This window comes from Mixophyes fleayi, chromosome 11, assembly GCF_038048845.1.
Source record: "Mixophyes fleayi isolate aMixFle1 chromosome 11, aMixFle1.hap1, whole genome shotgun sequence".
Classification (NCBI taxonomy): Eukaryota; Metazoa; Chordata; class Amphibia; order Anura; family Limnodynastidae; genus Mixophyes; species Mixophyes fleayi.
The window spans coordinates 4866955-4882111 of NC_134412.1; the positions used below are offsets into that span (position 1 = coordinate 4866955).

Genomic DNA, 15157 nt, shown 5'->3' on the forward strand with positions numbered 1-15157 from the left:
AAAACAGGTCCAGTTGGATTCTCAATTCTCTTCACCCGCTGCCCACCGTAAATTCCACCAGGTCCTCTGGTGACTAGAAATCCTCAAACCCAGATTCATTGAATATGGGAGATATCTGTGGTATATGGGGGCCTAGCTACACCCCTGTGGAGGAGGAGCCACTTTGCTACGTGGGCGTGTGGCAGCTGTGATAATATCTCGGGCACGCAGTCATTACAGCATATAATACACTGAATCTACTCACAGTGGTCTTCAATTCTCTGATCTGTCCGTAGGGAGAGATTTCCCCCAATGTACAGATAAATATTCTGCCACCAGAAGATCGTCACCTTTCCGTGCAAGGATCTGGCAGAACGCTACATGGTTTGTAAGGATTTTCATTGTGCTTTGGGTGGAGGACACCTGCATGGCCTAAACTGTCCCAAATTTTCAGACGGGAATGTTGTCACATTGAGGGTAATTGCCAATAGTGCTTGAAAGTGCAAATCTGCAGTAAAACCATAGCAATGAGCTTTGACTGGCTATAGTGCTAGTTAGGCATCAAAAAACATTGTTTCATTGGTTGCTCCGATTTTAGCTCAAGTCCGTTTCTCTGAGCAGCGTTAGTACATAATTGGCGGCTCCGATTGGACACAAGATGTATGGTGCATAAGAAAGTACTGCTTCCCCATGCAAATATTACTGTTAAGTAATTGACTTAGTTCTAACAAGTACCTAAAATGTTTGCATTTGAAAAGAAGCCTTGTGTTTTAGGCAAAGCTGGGAACACACACATCAATATCAATGTTGAGAATCATACAATCAAAATCATTTAGATCATGACGAGTCCTCCAACATGACTCCTTATATGGGACGTTCAGGAGCATATAATATTGTTCCAGGAGCAACGAGGCAGAACTACTGGTGCCTGAAGAGAATTGAGCCCTACAACCCACCTTTGAGCTGCAGGGTTTCATCTTTTGTGTCTACCAATACATGGCCTAGTTGGATTCTGGATATCAGGTAAGGGAAGCAGAAATTAATTTTTAACAATTTTTTTTTTTTTTTTTTAGAAAGAGATGAGATGTATATGGAAGTATTATTGGAACATGAAGGGAGTGCAGAACTTTAGGGCGATTGGGTACTTGACACGACGCTTTTCTCAGTATAACAACTCTTCTATCTGAATCTAATTTCTCTGCCAACTTACATGTAACATGAGCGAAATTGTATTTAGTATTCTCTCATAAAATGTACAACTCTCCTCAGTCTCTCATAGGATCTGCTAGAGATGCTCAAAGCAGTCACCTTCTAAGATTTGAAAATGAGTTGGAATATCTCAAATGTTAGAAGAGGTTAAAAATTCGACACTTTCAAACAGACCCAAATGCATTATAGTTAAATGTGAATTATTATTATTTTTTTTTACTGTAAACTTTGAATCTTGAAGTTCAATTCAATTTTTTCAAAAACACTTTACATTAATTAAAATATTATTTTCATTGTTTTTTTTTTTAAAAAAGTAAACGGTAAAAGAGCACAAATTTTTACGTAAACCACAAACGGCGGACTTCTATCAAATCTGCAATGGAATCTGAGAATCTCATTTGCAACAAGCTAACAAAATCTATGAACGGGCAACATGAATTCATAACGTGTGACGCACGTCTCAAACTGCAAATTCGAACAGGGTTCCATAGCTGATTATCCAACGGACATGTTCGGGGTTGTAGAACTGGTGAAATTCAATAGAATTTGGACCTGAAACTCCAGTGTGCAGCATAGTTTTTTCTGCAGTACATGTTCGGGCAACATGTGACTCTCCAGCTGTCGGTGAACTACAAATGTCAGCATGTCCTGATAGAAATTGTAGTTCCACAAGCTGATGGAGTGCAGTAAATTGTAGAAAGTGTTAAAGTGCCACCTAGTGTTCAATATATAAAATGACAACTACTTTCATTTCAGTAATAGACAGTAAAGGTTTCTTGCTCCCACCAAGGAGTTCCTGAGCTCGTTCATGCAATTTAATTTACCTGCGTCACATTATATTGAATCTGTTTTATTTATTGGCTTGTTGCGAAGCACTGGAGTTATTATAAGGAGTGTGTCAAAGAACTACACAGAGTCCAGTCACCAAATTAATGGACAACAACCTTCTACTTTCTTAATATATTATGTAAAATGAGTTATAAGTGGATTTTGCTATTTATTTCACTAGATAACATGTATAGAGGGGAATTCATGAACATTTGCCATGTGTTCAAATGCATGCTTAAATTATTTTTAGGAAACAATTTAGACAATATAGACTATTGACAAATCTATCTTCGTCATCACAGTCCGATTAGAAATGGACTCATCAGAATTGGGCGTGGCTGAAGGACCAGCAAAAATAATGTTTTTGTTACTAGTTTATTAAAATATTCTTTATTTACATCCGAATGTAACAGGTTTCAGTTCTTTTGTCAAAAGTTCGTCTTTCAACTTCGTTACCCTGTACGCTCTTAATCTTTACAAACCTTTATAACAACAACTCACTAACAAACACGTGATTTGCTGATGTTTTGATAACGACGAATTCATTACTCACTGGTAACAATAAAAGTAACACATTGATTCGCATTTCGGTAGACCTCCTTTGATGCAACAGTAAGCCCCATTGCCATTTTCCCCGGCAGTCAGACTATTTGCTCTTTCATAAGTATGCCGCATGCTTTTTAGAAGACTTATAGTTATGCTCTTATGTTCCTCCTCTGCAGTATTTTGATCAGTCTCATTTGTTGACCTCCCTACAGCCCGCTGCATTCTAATCAACGAGCAGGTTAGTGAGATTTTAAAGTAGGTGGTATGTGTGTCCTCTGTCACATGATTTTACATGTAGGACTTGGTGAGGACTGGATCAGTGCTTCTCCAACCCAGTCCTCAGGGACCCCTAACAGTGCAGGTTTTCCAGGTGAGAGGGGAAATAATTATACCACCTGTGGATCTGTTACAATGTGTCAGTCAGTAATGATTACACCACCTGTGGATCTGTTACACTGTGTCAGTAATGATTATACCACCTGTGGATCTGTTACACTGTGTCAGTCAGTAATGATTACGCCACCTGTGGATCTGTTACAATGTGTCAGCCCGTAATGATTATACCACCTGTGGATCTGTTACAATGTGTCAGCCCGTAATGATTATACCACCTGTGCATTCTATGGTGCCAACTAGGAGGAAACTGCAGGGGGAGTTGGAGGACGTCTCAGTACAGAGATCAGAGGGGCTATTGAAAGCCTCTCTGCTCACTACATCATGTGCCATGTGCCTGTGGTTGCCATGGTAGTCCAGAATCATAAATCATTAGTAGCAGACTGAAGTGAACGTTGTAAATGCCAACATTCTACTTATAGTCCACCACAGTGTTCTGCTATAGAAACACGCCTGATTTTTTTCATGGGAATACTGCTTTAACTTTCAGCTGAATATCTTGGCACCTTGAGATACACAAGTACGCACCTGGTTTTCCGTAAAGAACAAAACAGCTCAGATTGAATCACACAGTTACTCCGAAGACATAATCAGACGTATTAATGCAAGTTTGTCCGACTACAAAGATCCCCAAGTTCAATCAACAAAACAACGTAGGCATTAGACAATGTATACATCCTTTATGACTAAATATTACACTGATCAAAAGTAGATCACAGTAAATCAGTCCGGTCATTGTCCTTTTCTTAGCTCTTAGGGGGGTATTCAATTGTTGCTTTTAACGCGCTAAAACAAAAAAAAACGAGCGCTCTAAAAATATTAGCGTTAATACGGTAATTACTCGCTAAATTTAATCTCGGGAGCTGCGGGATGAAATTCAGCAAGTAAACTACCGTATTAACGGTATTTACGCCCATATTACTGTATAAACTAATATTTTTCGAGCGCTCGTTTTTTTTTGTTTTAGCGCGTTAAAAGCAACAATTGAATACCCCTCTTAGTATATTAAGTACAAAGGTAAGGTCTTCAAGAAGTGATTTTGGAAGTGGGCACTGATATAACATTATTAGGACATTATGGATTAAACAATTGCAGTTTTAATATATGCACAATCCAGAACGCTGCAGGCAACATCTAAATTATTGCAAAGTGGAGCGAATACGTGCCAGAGAGAGTATGTACAGCTCCATCTACAACTATCAGCTCTGTAGTGTGTTTAATAAGCTAAAAACCCGTAAAATTAACACCATGTATTAAAAATGAAAAGTAAGACAGAAATGTTTTATAAAAAGTAGAAATCGCTACACTGCACATTTTAAGTTGAAGTAGACACGATACTAAAGGAAAATAATACATATCTGTAACACCATTATCTTAACTATAGATTCAGACACACAAACGGCAATATCAGAGGTCACCACTAGGTGTCACCACAGCCTCATAAGTTAGACAATTGAACAGAGTACCATGCATAGTCAATATACACTGATCAGTGGCAATATTAAACCACTGACAAGTGCAGTGAATAACATTATCTTATTACAATGGCACCTGTCAAGGGGTGGGATATATTAGGCAGCAAGAGAGTAGTCAGTTCTTGAAGTTGATGTGTTGGAAGCAGGAATAATGAGCAAGTGTAAGGATCTGAGTGGGGGGTGTTCCAGGTATACCGTGGTTAGTACCTTCCAAAAGTGGTCCAAGGAAGGACAACCGGTGAACTGGCGACAGAGTCATGGGCACTGAAGGCTCATTGATGAACGTGGGGGCGAAGGATTACAAAACAATTGTTATCACCCACCAACACTCAGGCCCCTGGACCAATCCTCATCTCACTGGGACAAGAGACAGGACAGTTATCAGACTTTCAGAACAATTGAATGTATCGGACCACAATGAACTTGTTTCATCTAGAATGTTACAGATCTTCAGTTTCAAACCTATTTCTTGGAATATATTTAACAACTGGCAAGACATTGATTTACTATGTTTAGAGATGTGCAGATTACTGCCCTCCTTACCTCCTAACCAGATATAGATCGCCATTTAATTTGGACACCAGCTTCCTAACGATCTGAGGTTCATACAACAATCTCATTCCAGCAATCTATAAAGGAATAGATTCAAAAAAATCTAAATTTATATACAGTATATTTTAAAACATTGCACTTCTGCATGCTAGAACCTGTTTAGTGACATCATACATTATCCCAGTAATCAATAACATCTGCTCATAATCTCATACCCGACCTTTTTATTGTCGATGTCCAGCATAACCACAAGGGGGCAGAATGTCATGAATTGCATCATTTTGTCCCCACACCACATTACAACATCATATTAGCGTCATGGGGGGGGCAAAGTCACCCATCACACAGCCCGCTAAGTACATTTTACCTTTACGATCTGGCTGGACCAATGTGCAATATGTAGCACTAACCTCATGTATCAGACTCACATTGTCCTACAGATTGTAAGCTGTGAGCAGGGCCCTCTTACCTCTCTGTCTGTATGTATTACCCAGTATTGTTTTATTGTTGTGTCTGGTCCCAATTGTACGGCGCTACGGAATATGCTGGCACTATATAAATAAACGTTAATAAGAAGCCATTTACGAGCTTTAAAAAAAAAGAAAAGAAAAACGCATCGTAAATCTTCTTTTGTGATTATCACGGGATTTATTGGAAATTGTCTGGATTTTTTGGCCAAATGGCACGCTGCGCCGGGGTGCACACGTTTGCGCCAGCTGACGGGAGGGAATTGGGGAGATACGGTATTTAATAGGAATATCTGTAACCATTATTAGGACGTGTAATCTCAGCAGTGTATCCGACAGGTGTCTATGGTCATTGATTTGCAATTTTCGAGTCTACTGTAAGTTTCAGATACGGCGCTGTTGACTATTTGTGGCACAGATAATAAGATCACCTATATCATATTTAAATACGATAAGGGTATAAATGTCCATCTGAGGATAAAACGGCATCAGGACAGGTAGTCGGTGGGAGCTGAACACTCCGGTTTGCTGGGCTAAAGAGCTGATCTTTAATAACCATTTAACGACAGTTTTACAAAGCAGCATTTCTGTGACAATATTGTGCAATCATGTTGCCGAGTTCTAAAACGGTTTATTATAGGCAGCAGATCCTATTAATAGGCCCCAAAACAAAGAGTTGGTGATGGCTAAATATACTGCCTATCCATTGAACCTATAATTACTTCCCCTTATGGAAGGAAGCGGTGTTAATTGACAGGAGGACGGATAGAGACCAGTGAGGACAGGAAATTGTCCTTTGCTCAGACGAGATGATATTTCATATTAAACCTATGTCGTTTACCACTTCACGGTCTCTACCTTCTACCTAAAGGCGACTTATTGCCATAAAAACAAGACAGATATTAGTTGGCTGAAAGGACACAGCAAGTTATGGAGCAGAACTGTAGTTGCCTTTATCCAGAGAGAGAACTTCATTATAGTAAATAAAATACATCTCCTATGAATGTAGTAATTCTTACATCCAAGGAAACATCGTGAAACAAATTCAATATATAGTGAAACAATGACAGAAAAAAACATGCAAGAGGAATATTCACAGACATACTAGTATAATACTGTTAATGGGTGGGTATTTTTACCATTTACGGAGACTTATTTTATGGGAAAAATAATGTGTTTAAATGAAAAGAAAATCAAAATATAGCCAAGGAGATGCTTTTATTTTACAGGTTAACTTAACCATAAATTAAATAATTTCTCTTTTAGGGCCCATTTCCACAGAATGAGGGGCCACAGTTTAACTTTATGGCATAGACCAGGCTTGGCTAACCTGTGGCACTCCAGGTGTTGTGAAACTACAAGTCCCAGCATTGCCTTCCAGCAATAAACTGCTATATATTGGCAAAGCATGCTGGGACTTGTAGTTTCACAACACCTGGAGTGCCACAGGTTAGCCAAGCCTGGCATAGACCATTATACACAATACTTAGCTGATGAAAGTTTTCAGTTAACCTCTAACTTACTTCTGGTCTATAAATGAATTGAATGGATCCCCAGCCGAAGTTGTTCTTCTTCTAGAGGAAACGGGGCTAAGGCAAAACAACGCTCTACTGAAGACTATTTCTAACAAAAATAATTTTTATGGCATTATCTATGTGCTGATCGCCCAAAATAGTAGAATAGATTTTATCTGTTTTTGAGGATTGATTCCTTTGAAGAATTTCTTACAATTTTTACGTTTCTTTGATTGGAGAAAAGTGCTATAAAAATATTATATTATGCTCCTGGGAATAATCTGTAATGGGAAACTCACACTGATTTTCACGTTAACATTTTTCCACCCCAGATTTATTGCAGTTTGCTCAGGAACACACAGATTATATCCCAAATTTCCACCACCTAGAAGCGCGTTGGACCCATGTGAGGGACACCTGCAATTCCTTAAAATCGCGCCCCTGCCAACACTGGTAACAGTCACTTCTGCACTGCTGGGGTCTTGGAGGTGTTTCGAGGAATACTCTGCGCAGAGCAATGTGTCGCTACAGACAATAGGGAGATTGTGTGGCCCAACGTGTTTCACCGAGTGCTGTATTCATTCAAACTTCAGCCGTGGAGCAGTGATTACTACTGGAATTTGCCGGGGCAATGTACTCTGTAAATGTGGGGGTTCCGGACACAGGACCTCATCAATTCTGATAGTTTGGGAATGGGGTGGGGGGGGAGGTCATCTGTATAATAAAAAACATGGGTTGCCGTTTCCCTTTCAAGGACAAAATTATCAAAGTTGAGGTTATCTAGTCATTCAGAACCGACCCGGACTATGAAACGAGGTGGGTGCTGCCCCTTGAATGTCTTTGTTTTATTGTTTTATTGTCCTGTTTCCCACAGTTTTCTCACACTTTATGTACCCTGATTTCAAACACCGGCTTGAAAAACGCAACTCCTCGTGGATGAGACATCAACCAATAAGGTCCTAACTGTTATACAACGGAACCATTCTAGAGATACTATTCCTACATATGGGGCACTTTTTGGGTACAGGGAGGGCCTGGTAGCATTGGTAACAGGAGCAGACGTGCCCACACTCCAGGAAGACGCAGGACTTCTGGTTGCTGAGGCAGATGGTGCAGGCGTTGCGAGTCTCCTCTCCTTCTTCTCCCGTGGCGCTGGCCTCCTCGAACTCCCGAATCAACCTCTTCTGACGCTGCCTCTCCTTGTACTGCCGGTACTGATGCCGCAGGATAAAGAAGAGGGTGACGCAAGTCGCCATTCCGAAGAGCAACGTCAGCACCTTCCAGAGTCGGACCTGAGACTCCTGTTTCTGCACCAAAGAGTCAAAATCCAAACTGCTGAGGTAGTACTGCATCCCCGCCTTTGGCGGCTGCAGCTTTATAATTCTGTTGTCCAGAACCAGCTCGCCCACGCCGGTCACCGTCGCCCCGATTTTCAGCATCTCTTCCGTCTCCTGCACCCCTTTCGGCCTCTCCCCGGTGATGAAATGCCCAAGCACGTTGGTGAGGGACTGAACGGCGGGATGGAACTTCTCGTAGACGGTCTCTAGGTCTAACACGGAGGCGTCTAAAGGTTTCACAACGCGGACAAAGGAACCGGGCTCGGCGGAGTCTTCTCGCACCAGGTCGAAGGGCACGGTATTTGTCCTCTGGTGGATAACTTTCTCATGGTCGTTCCTATACCAAACAACAAACATGTTACACTGGGATCAGTAAACTCAGCTGCACATATGACCATCACACTTAGGACAACATATATTATTACACTGTGGCAACAGCTACAGGACACGGAGAGAAGTATCCGTGGACGAGATCCCATACATTGTGTTTCATCTCTTGGTTTATAAACAGAAAGTCTGGTGTGCATTGGATAAAATGCTTCCACAACAAATACATAGTAACATAGTTGATGAGGTTGAAAAAAAAGACACCAGTCCTTCAAGTTCAACCTATTTTGGATCTCTTGAGATCCTGCACTTATATTTAAAACTGATCCAGAGTAAGCAACCGCCAATCTGTTTCAATTGTGAAAATCCCCCCAGACTCAATATTGCAGTCCTATTTTTACCCTATATCCACTACTATCCTTTATTTTAATTAACGGTCGTATCCCTGGATACACCTTTCCGCTAAAAATTTGTTTAACCCTTTCTTAAACATATCTATTGAATCTGCCATCACAACCTTCCCTGGCAATGAATTCCATATCTTGACTGCCCTTACTGTAAAGAACCCCTTCCTTTGCTGGTTGTGAAATATCCTCTCCTCTAACCTTAGGGGGTGACCACGTGTCCTGTGTATAGTCCTTGGGGTAAAAAGTTCTCATGAAAGTTATCTGTATTGACCCTTAATGTATTTGTACATAGTAATCATATCTCCCCTTAGGCGCCTCTTTTCTAAAGTAAACATGTCTAAACTGGCTAACCTTTCCTCATAACTTAATGACTCCATGCCCTTTACCAATTTTGTCGCCCTTCTCTGAACCCTTTCTAGTTCCAAATTATCTGCTTTATAGAGTGGTGCCCAGAACTGTACGGCATATTCAAGATGAGGTCTTACCAACGATTTATACAGTGGCAAAATTACACTGTCTTCCCTGGCATCTATGCCCCCTTTTATGCATGCCAATACTTTGTTTGCCCTTGCAGCTGCTGCTTGACATTGAGCACTATTGCTAAGTCTACTGTCTACGAGCACTCCCAAATCCTTTTCCATTATAGATTCTCCTGAATTAATTCCATTTAATTTATAGATTGCGTTATCTCACACAGAATCAGTGATCTAATTTTTGTCTCTTAATGTTACTTGATTTAATAATATGCCAGATTCTTTGCTAATAGGACTGTAACCGCAAAGATTTTCTTTCGTCAGAGTCAGAGGAATGTACGTTACCCTCTGTGGAGACTATGAGCAAACTCAAGAGGGGGGATTCAATCAGCCGCAAGATGCAGCGATCTGTCTTCGGAACACTCAAACAGATACATATCACTGCAATGTTTTTTTTCCCTTGCGTCTCATAGAGATGCGAGGAGAAAACGAGCTGAGATTCTGTACCGTATCGGCCGCCAATGTGCGAGACGAGGTCCGAAGGTACCTCGCGGCTAATTGAATTCACCCCAGGGAGCTGTGCGTGCTGCCTCTACCTGCCCTATTTTTGGCCCATTGAGGACCTGGTCATACCTCCAAATACATTTCACGTTCCTCCCCTTACCCCAATGATGTCACACATACCCATTGCCGTTAGTCCCTGCCCCCAAGTTTTTATATTGTGAGGATCACATCTAAATAAGCTCCACAGTGGAGCGGCAGAAGGAGATAGATTATGGGGAAAAGAAAGAAAACAATGGCAACTCTACCGAACAGCAAACTCTGCAATCACACTAATTAGCACAATCATATAAACAAGATAAAATTATTATTTAATTGCTGCTGCCCCTCTACTAAACCTATTGCCGCAAAGGAAGCTTTGCCAAAGGAGTCGTAATCTTCTGAACTGTCCTTATTTGATGCACATAGAATGTCCTGTACGTGTCTTTCCATAACAGCGTCTGCAGTAATCTGCCGCTTTGCCGTTTTTCCTCTCGGTGTCTCCACAGGAAACTTTGAGACACAAACGTCAAGCGTCCCCCTTCTCCGAGTCAGCTCTTTATATGTCATGATTAATATCCAGGTGTGACACCGAGCGGACTGCCAGGTGAGCACCAGACACGGGCGACACAAGCGCCCTGCAGCGGTATCCAGGAAACCCGCAGGCCGTCTCCTAGCAAGTCATCGTGGATACAGAACAACCAGTGATTAATCTGTTTGCTCATCGCTGGCTCATCCTGGAGACCGGACTGTGATTGGACAGCGAGGCGATCGCTGCGTCCTGACACCTGGACACACAGGACGTCGCCTAAAGTATTGTTCAAATCCAACTAAAGGGCGTTAAGTCTGCACCTGAATAAACCATGATACAGGGGGGGGCACAGGCAATTCTATATGTGCATGCAGGGACCATCACACAACTACAGGCAGCTTTATTTTTACACTACAATTCAGAGTTGAGTTAGGACACCCCCCCTCCGAACTCTAAATCTGTCCACACACTTTAAATTTAGACCCCCCCTTGTTACAGCTCCATATTTATCTGTCAAGGTGTAACATGTGTCCATGGTCTTTATCTATCTTCTGACAATCCCTGAGCAACAAATGGGCTGCAGAGAGTCTGATAAAGGCCTCAGAAGCTCTTACAGGATGGAGCGGACGAGGGGAAGGCGGTGGAGCCGGAATGGGATATTGGGTGGTGGGACCGGTCGTTTCGCACAAACTCCCAATTAATATAACTGATTCTGCTTATAAAACACTTCGTAAAACTACTGGCAAAAGAAAAATCACGTTAGCAGAACTATACTGAGGTCTGAAACGGACAAGATATACGAAAAATTTTGTTTGCTTCTATTAAAATAAATATTGAACGTTGCAAATATACTCACAAAAACTGCACCCCCCAAAAAAAGGGCAAACAAAAGTGTATAATGAGCATTAATCTGTTTTATAAGTACACCTGGAGAACAACACGCTGACCTCTGCACGTAGTGATGTAAATCCTCCCAGTGAGCGGGTTGAATGCAATGACCGAGTCTTGTACAATATCACAGTGGTTAATGATCATTGGTTGCATTGATGCCTTTAAATCTGGAAATAGTTCCCATTCTTGTTCATTTTCATCAGGATTGGACGACTCCTAGGAGCCAGGTACAAATTACTCCTAAGAAATTTCTGCCGGCGACTACTCCCGAGTCATTACCATGCACAGTGGTTAGCATTGCTGCCTGTTCTAACCAGGGCACTATCTGCATTCTCCCCATGTTTGTGTGGGTATACTGGTAAGACAATGTTAGCAGTTGTGCGACAAAACATTTAGAGTATAAGCTCCATTTGGGCAAAATTTGTTATTTTAAATTCAAACTTTAATGGAAGCAAATTCTCTGGCCCCTAGATTTCACTGACAGAGAGCCCCAGACCCTAAAAATGCGCTGAACCCCCGAACAGAGAACTGAGCGGAGAGGCGGCCATGACACTCACCAGAGGTGCGTCGTCCTGTTCCAAACCATCTTGTGTTCCTTCAGAGACAGTCTGTGGATCACCCCTTTGCAGCTGTCCATGAACTGACTATTAAGGGAATCTTTCACGGACCTCACCACGCCTGAAAAATAATACAAATTGCTGAGGCCAGAAAAAAACAATATGATGATGCCAATGGTATACATATGAACACCTGTAATAAACGGCACACGCTGGAATTCTAACAATAATATTACAGCCCGAGTACAAGCTTAATTACAGAGTACAGTAACTTAAATACATACTATTCTTGAGAAACATTGGCTGTAACACTGCCTTTCTGCGACACAAATATCTTAATTAAATTAGCTGTTGGCGTAGTCAGTCACTGTGACACTGGGGTCATGTGATCACCCAGAGCCAATGAACTGGGAGCTGGCAGCTTGACAATGTCACTGGATGTTTCTCAGGAGTGCTGTGAGCATGCTCCTGCCAGTACATGGGCTGTACCCAAGCTCATTAATACTCATGAATATTCATAGGTAAACTAAAACTAAACAGCTGTAACACACAATATAACAATTAGTCCTTATCTCTCTATATTTCCTCTTCTAATAATACTAACAAAGTCTTATGAATAATTAAGGAAATCATTTATCCATTCACATATCCTGGGGACTGAACAAAAAGACATAGTATGCTACATACAAACACATACAGCTCGCTTGTAGAGCTTACACTCTAAACACATGGAAGTGTAAGCGCAACACTCACCCTCAATAACTGCGTAAGGGACGCACTTTCCCGGAAGGTCCATGAGGATGTTCTGCAAGTCATCATCCAAGGAGATTTTCTTAGCCCCCTGAAAATCACAAAAGAAAGAAAATTATTTCATTGCTCCATGAATAACTAATTGTGTGAGGACTTACAGTTCACCTACTCACAAGGCAAATAATATTCATTATAATGTACAGTACTCTATACCCACCTATAACTGCACACTAACCGATCGCTAGGTATACCCTCTGCACAAAAGTGCATCCAAATATTCTATTATTCGCCCATTAATCTTTTCTGCTGTAAGAATTTGGCAAGAATATATTACATATATTACTCATTAGGTTATGACGCAGCTTTAAATTCAATCGTGATTACACGGTTCAGGATGAAGCCATCACCAGCGCAGGAAACTACATGGTGGTGAAATGGAAACTCGGAGGAAATATTGGTTTCAATCAGAAATCCTCACCCGAGGGGCGATCAAGAATGATTCACCGACACTTATTTTCCTTTTATCCCCCTGCTCCTCTCCTTTATACAGCAACCCTCTCTGTGTATTAAAACAATTATCTGCCACCATCCTCATATAACCACCCTGGCTACAATGCTAAATTTGGGATGTGTTTTAAGCTGGTGATATAAAGCAGGAACACCCCTGTTTAGGGTAAGGCTCGAGGACCAACTATCAACTCATTTTTATTTAACTAGTATCCTTCTATCCTGCTGTTCCTGGTAAGATGACCCCCTTTATAGACTGGTCCAATAGGACGGGCGCTGCCGTGGATGACGTCACCAGACCCACTGAGGAAATCCAATCCAAAAATAATGCCCCACTTGGAACAATACAATTTTGGGGTCATTACTGCTGATGATCCCAGGGATGGAAGAGTCAGGGGCGAAAAAACAAGACCCCGCAAAGGGCAACGTCTCACCTTGAGCGACTGAGCAGTGCGGTATTTATGGCGGTACACGGAGTAGAAGATGGCCGTGACTGCGGAGCTGGAAGCCAGAAGAATGAGCTGCCCAAGTGACGGCCGCCCGTTACCCTCCATCTCTGCGGAGAACAGAAAACAGGATCTATAACGCACAATATTCCAGAGGGTTATAACGTTGTATCGTCACAACCAATCGCTCTAACTTCAGATACGTTATCAACATCTCCCCTGGTCATACAACTAATCTAAGAATGGATCAATAAAATAACAAGCTGTGGGAATATCCTTGTGCAATATGAGTCCCTCCATGTAGCACGTTGGAGGGACTCGTCTCCTTGTCATCCAGACCGTTAACACAGTAACCATGGAAGGAGATTAGGAGGAGGAAGTTAGATTTTTCAGTGCTGGAGGAATTTGATTTAGGGGTCCCTGGGGACGGACCACACTGGGAAGAGGGTAATCCCAAGGTAGATAACCCCTCAAAATAAAGTATAAATCACTCACAGCTCTGTAGAATATGCCAGGATTATGGATACCAGATCGGCCACTGAAATCCAGACACTTGAATTCTAGCATTTTTTTTTACCATGCAGGAGAGGTATCTGCACGCAACCATAAAACACGCGTCACTTACAGGTGTCTGGATTCATAGTACTGATCTGGTGACACTGTGCAGGATAATAATACTGACAGCCCTGATGTAATACAGTTTAAAGCTGAACTACCACCTAGTAAAAAAGGTTTTACGAACGTGCTCCGCTCCATAGCCAGAGCTGCGGCTTGTGGTATATATATATATATATATATATATAGTGAGTGAGTGAGTGAGTGAGTGAGAGAGAGAGAGAACAGGGCTGTAGAATATGTTTCAGACTATATATAGGGAATTTTAATACTATTATACACAGCACTGTAGAATATGTTGCAACTACACACACAAGGGATATTGATAACATGAAGCTGTGGGATATAGACTATAATGTCATATTGTACAGTGGAGCATGTAGTGTGAGAATAGTGTGATTCTTCTTGTCCCACTTTCCAGCTCTGCTTTTCCCACTTGTTTTCCAGCAGCAGTGACCTCTCCAGGACACAGTGTTATGTACATACTACATATATATATATAACCCATGTGGGGGGGGACACAGAGAGGGGCCAGCTGCTGCTGCTGGGGGGGCTCATGCAATGTATAGGGGCCCTGCTGTAAGGTCTGGGGGGCTCTGTCTGACCCACCCTCGGAGCCCACCTGGTCCCAGAGGCCGGAAATAAGCCCTCACTGGGGTCTAAGTGCCCCCACACTTACCCCTCCAACACTCACTTCCTGCTCATGCGTGGCCGTGGGGTGATGACGTCACGCGAGGGCAGGGAGGCAGCTGCCCTGCCCACACCTGACGTACGGCACGGCACGTGGAGGGCGGGGATTCCGGTTAGCCCCG

General features: G+C 42.1%; 1 protein-coding gene across 3 annotated transcripts; it reads right to left on the reverse strand.

The window, feature by feature from the left end:
- Positions 1-6648: 6648 nt before the first annotated feature.
- On the reverse strand, positions 6649-15124 carry MUL1 (mitochondrial E3 ubiquitin protein ligase 1). 3 transcript variants are annotated; one of them, XM_075191508.1, is made up of 5 exons: positions 15040-15124; positions 13719-13840; positions 12781-12868; positions 12028-12148; positions 6649-8637 (listed from the first exon to the last, which is right to left on the reverse strand). In XM_075191508.1, the coding sequence occupies exons 2-5, from the start codon at positions 13836-13838 to the stop codon at positions 7923-7925; spliced, it is 1044 nt and encodes a 347-aa protein (XP_075047609.1). In that variant the 5' UTR covers positions 13839-13840; positions 15040-15124; the 3' UTR covers positions 6649-7922. The 3 variants fall into 3 exon arrangements, with proteins under 3 accessions (XP_075047609.1, XP_075047608.1, XP_075047610.1); XM_075191507.1 differs by having other exon boundaries at positions 15025-15118; XM_075191509.1 differs by lacking the exon at positions 15040-15124 and adding an exon at positions 14968-14991.
- Between the last annotated feature and the right edge of the window lie 33 nt (positions 15125-15157).